A 3,754-nucleotide genomic window follows, 5' to 3' on the forward strand; every position below is an offset into this window, starting at 1 on the left:
GGTACGCAGGGATGAGGAGAGCGAGTGGCATTCCTCAGGCTCCTGATCTCGTTAAGCCGTGCCTGCTTGTTTAACAAGCCCTGTATCCAGCATCCCCCCAAGAAGGAGATTACAGGCCGCAGTCGGGTATGCCACTGCTTCAGGCGCTGCTGGGACTGCAGTATAGGATAAACGTCATAGCTCACTTGTGCGCTGCTATATTAGCGAGGGCCAAGGCAGCTTGGAGCGTGGCACCGGCTGCAGTTGTTGAGATGCCGAGTCTGTACGCGGGTGGTTCATCTGCGCTGAGCTCTGCTCTGTCGCATCTTCACTCTTTGCTTGACCTGAGCTACCTGGTGTGGGTACAGGAGCGTCGCTCCCTGGAGGATACGAATGGACACCGGTCACCTCGGGTCCTTCCTGTATCAATTAGATGAATTAACGAGTAAGCTCTTTAGTCTTTGCATGTGAGACCTTCTGTTGCCCCTTGCTTTCAGGTGATAAGCAGGTGGGACAGCTTTCTGTCTGGGGTCGGTGCGACTGGTTTTGTAGTAAGGGCTGACGCAGAGCAGAGAATCTGGGTGAAGTTTTGGTTACAGCCTGTTGCAGCACGGCTGTGCCGGCTGTGTTTCGTGGCCCTGCCATTGCAGCCTTGTGCTGTAGCCAAAGATCCACCTTTGACGGGCAGAACAAGCAACCTCTTCCGAACTTCACTATGGTCTACTTTAGGTGACATTTTATCCTGTGCTAACTGGTAGTCTCCTGTAACAGCTCGCTGTGTGCTCCTTTGCCCTGACTAGAGACTACATCTACTACAACGATGTGTATGCTTTCAACCTGGACACGTTTGCGTGGAGCAAGCTGTCTCCCTCCGGCATCGGCCCTGCCCCGAGGTCTGGCTGCCAAATGTCTACCACTCCAGAAGGCAATGTAATCATTTATGGTGGCTACTCCAAACAGGTGAGATGACAGGCACTGAACTAGGGCCATGTCTTTTTTTTTTGCCTGGTTCCTAAACAGAATCATTGCCATGCAAGAAGAAGGAAATGTCTGAGAAAAAAAAATCAGAAGCAGCAAATTCAGTTATTCCAAGTACAGCTCGGGCCTGGGGCTGTTTTTTCGGCTGCTTCTCAGTTATGTAGTTCTCTACATTTGGCTACTGGTGAGGAGGACTGAGTGGTTACGGCCCCAGTTCGGGATTTCTGGGAGACTTATGTTCAGTCTCTTGCTCCGAGAGGTGGTTTCAGTGCCCGGCTCTGCTACAGATTAATGGTATGTCCTTGGTTAAGTTGTGTAACCTGTGCCTCTGCTCCTCCTCTGTAAAATGGGGAGGATATCTCTGGTCTAAATTGCAGGGGTGCTGTGTGGGAGAGGAGATAAGAGGAATAAATTCAAGTGTGATAGGCGCTTGAATATAACAGAAATAGGGCCAGAGAAGTATCTCAGGTATGAAAATAAGAGCAGAGACAAAATTTTGGAGCATAAGTCGGCCACTAACAGCCCTGAGTTGTGAAGAAGCTACGTCAGCCCCATGGGCAGGTTATCCTGTAACAGCCGCATGTAGGGTGTTGTCCATCTCTGAAGCGCCTGGGGCCGGCCCAGGAGGTGAAGCACCCGTGCAAAGGGATTACGTCTAGGTCGAGAGGGTAGATCCTTTGTTTCTTCCCTGAAATGAATGACGGCTTATCCGAAGCCAGTTTCCCAGGTGCGGGAATGCCGCGCAGGCGTGCGGAGCGTGGGACTCCCGCGTTTCCATTTCACGATGTCCAAGAGAAATGCCAAATGTGGTTGCCCAAGGATTGAATGACCCACATGAGGAGCTGCGGGTCCTCTTAGCTGGGGCTTGAAGATCACTGCTCCCTTTGCTCATGAGGTGAAGCCATCAAGGTGCGTGTTGGACACCTGACCGGAGCACGGTCAATGGTCTTTTCCTGCCTCGGCAACATCATGCCTATGGGACTTTGCCATGCCAGAACTGGGCATATCTCAGTCTGATAGATGCCTCTGGTGACTAGCATGGTGGCAGGAAAAGGAAGAGCAGGACACAGGGTGGAGCAGAGGAGGATGTTCCTACTTGGCCCCGTGGCTGCTAAGGACATATCTGGAGGCTAATGTGAAGCTCCCCCATCCCCATGCTCCAGATGTGCATGCCTTGCTGTCTGGAAACAAAGCATTGCTGCTGCGCTAGTGCAGCCCATAGCACGTGCCAGGGAGCATGCCTGAGAGAGGCAGGGAGCATGCACCCAGCCCCTCACGCAGCTGCTTCATGTCCAGGAGATGTGTATGTAGAGTGGGAGTGCGTGGCTGGAGCCTGCTTCCCGGTGGCACTCGTGGGTGCAGCACAGAGGCTGCATAGACAGGAGTAATGCACAGCCTCTAGTAGTAAGGCAGCAGCTGCCAGGATGCAGGGCTTTTCTCGGTGCACAGAAGGGGTTAAGGGAACAGAGCTGCTTAGCAAACCTGATGCACCAAAGGGGGCCTTTGATGCACTCCAGGCTTCCTTTGCACTGCTGCTTGCTTTGTTAATCAAAGTAATTTATACTGGGTAGCCCTTTAGACCATATGTCCTCATTGACCAAGTGTGCCTGTCTCTGTGCTGGGAGGGAGGAAGTGAATAGTTCATTGGCAGCGCTGAGCAAAAGGCTTCTGCCAATGCTTCCAGTGTTTATAATGCAGACAGGAGCAGCAGGGTCTGGGTTTTATATCTCAGCAGAAAGGCATCGCTTCCAGCCGCGCAGCACCGGGGGAGGTGGATGCACTGTTCCTTCCGATCTGTACAAATGAGCAAAGAAGAGGGAGGTGCGGGGAGCACAGGGGGGAGCAAATATTCCGTCTATATATTTAGAAACATTTGTGCCTCCTCACAGCCTGCGCTCGGCATTGCAGCTTCTCGCCTGCACGTTTGTTTAAACAGCAACAGCGATGGGAAGGATTTTCCACCTGAACGGGCTTTGTCCTGCCCCTTGCCCTCCACCCTCCTTGCTCCCAAGGTCAGAGAGCTGTGCAGCCTGCCTGCCAGATGTGGATCCCGCTGCTCCCGAAGGCAGCTGGGGCTGTGCGGTATGCTGCAGCCTCTGGACAGCAAAGGCTGAGAGCATCAGGAGTGGGTTTTTTTTTACATTTTACACCTTCTGCTGTACCAGGCTGAGCTACATCGTGTTGCTTTTGGAGCCACTTTTCTTGTCGTCACTTGGAAAATTTGGAGTGACGGGGAAACGGGGTCTGAAATGCAGCCCCTGCTGCAGTGCCTGTGCACAGCTCTGAACCAGAGGTAGAAGAGGAACTGCTGCATCGCTCTTGAGTTAAAACTCTGTCCCCAGCTGTTTTGTACAGCCGGCGTGAGCTGTCTGGCCACTCCGTTCAGGGCTGCCATCACACGCCATGGCCTGTTCGTGAATGCTGTACATACACTTCCTATATACGAATGCAGATGGGAGCAGGGACCAGGGAGCGATTGATTTGCTGACGCATTCCCACGCTGCACTGAGGTGGTACCGGAGGCTTTCAGCAGCCCAAGCAGGTTTCATGCTGGGTGGGCAATTCTAAAACCGTATTGCATCCTACCTGCAAACTGTGCCATGCGCTGGGCAGTCAATTTGTACGGCCTCCAGCTGGCAAGGTGATGATGCTGGGTGTTGTCACAATCACTTCATTCACTGAGATTCATCGTTTCTTGGGCCCATGGGGTAACGTTGTATCCCCATTTCCATGAGTGTGTGCTTAGAGCTCTGCAAGCAGCTGATCGTGGAGCTGAGTCTTGAGCTTGAAGGTAATC

The 3,754-nt window shown here is 52.7% G+C and overlaps 1 protein-coding gene across 3 annotated transcripts in view; it reads left to right on the forward strand.

Moving 5' to 3' along the window:
• KLHDC4 (kelch domain containing 4) overlaps window positions 1–3,754 on the forward strand; it is a 47,807-nt gene that overhangs the window by 29,032 nt on the left and 15,021 nt on the right. For all 3 annotated transcript variants that reach the window (XM_019505419.1, XM_019505420.1, XM_019505421.1), the window contains one exon: window positions 780–939. In XM_019505419.1, the coding sequence (XP_019360964.1) occupies window positions 780–939 (160 nt within the window). The remainder of the gene's footprint in view (window positions 1–779; window positions 940–3,754) is intronic.

The sequence above is a fragment of the Gavialis gangeticus genome, unplaced genomic scaffold, assembly GCF_001723915.1.
Source record: "Gavialis gangeticus isolate Ggan-Ray unplaced genomic scaffold, GavGan_comp1, whole genome shotgun sequence".
Classification (NCBI taxonomy): domain Eukaryota; kingdom Metazoa; phylum Chordata; order Crocodylia; family Gavialidae; genus Gavialis; species Gavialis gangeticus.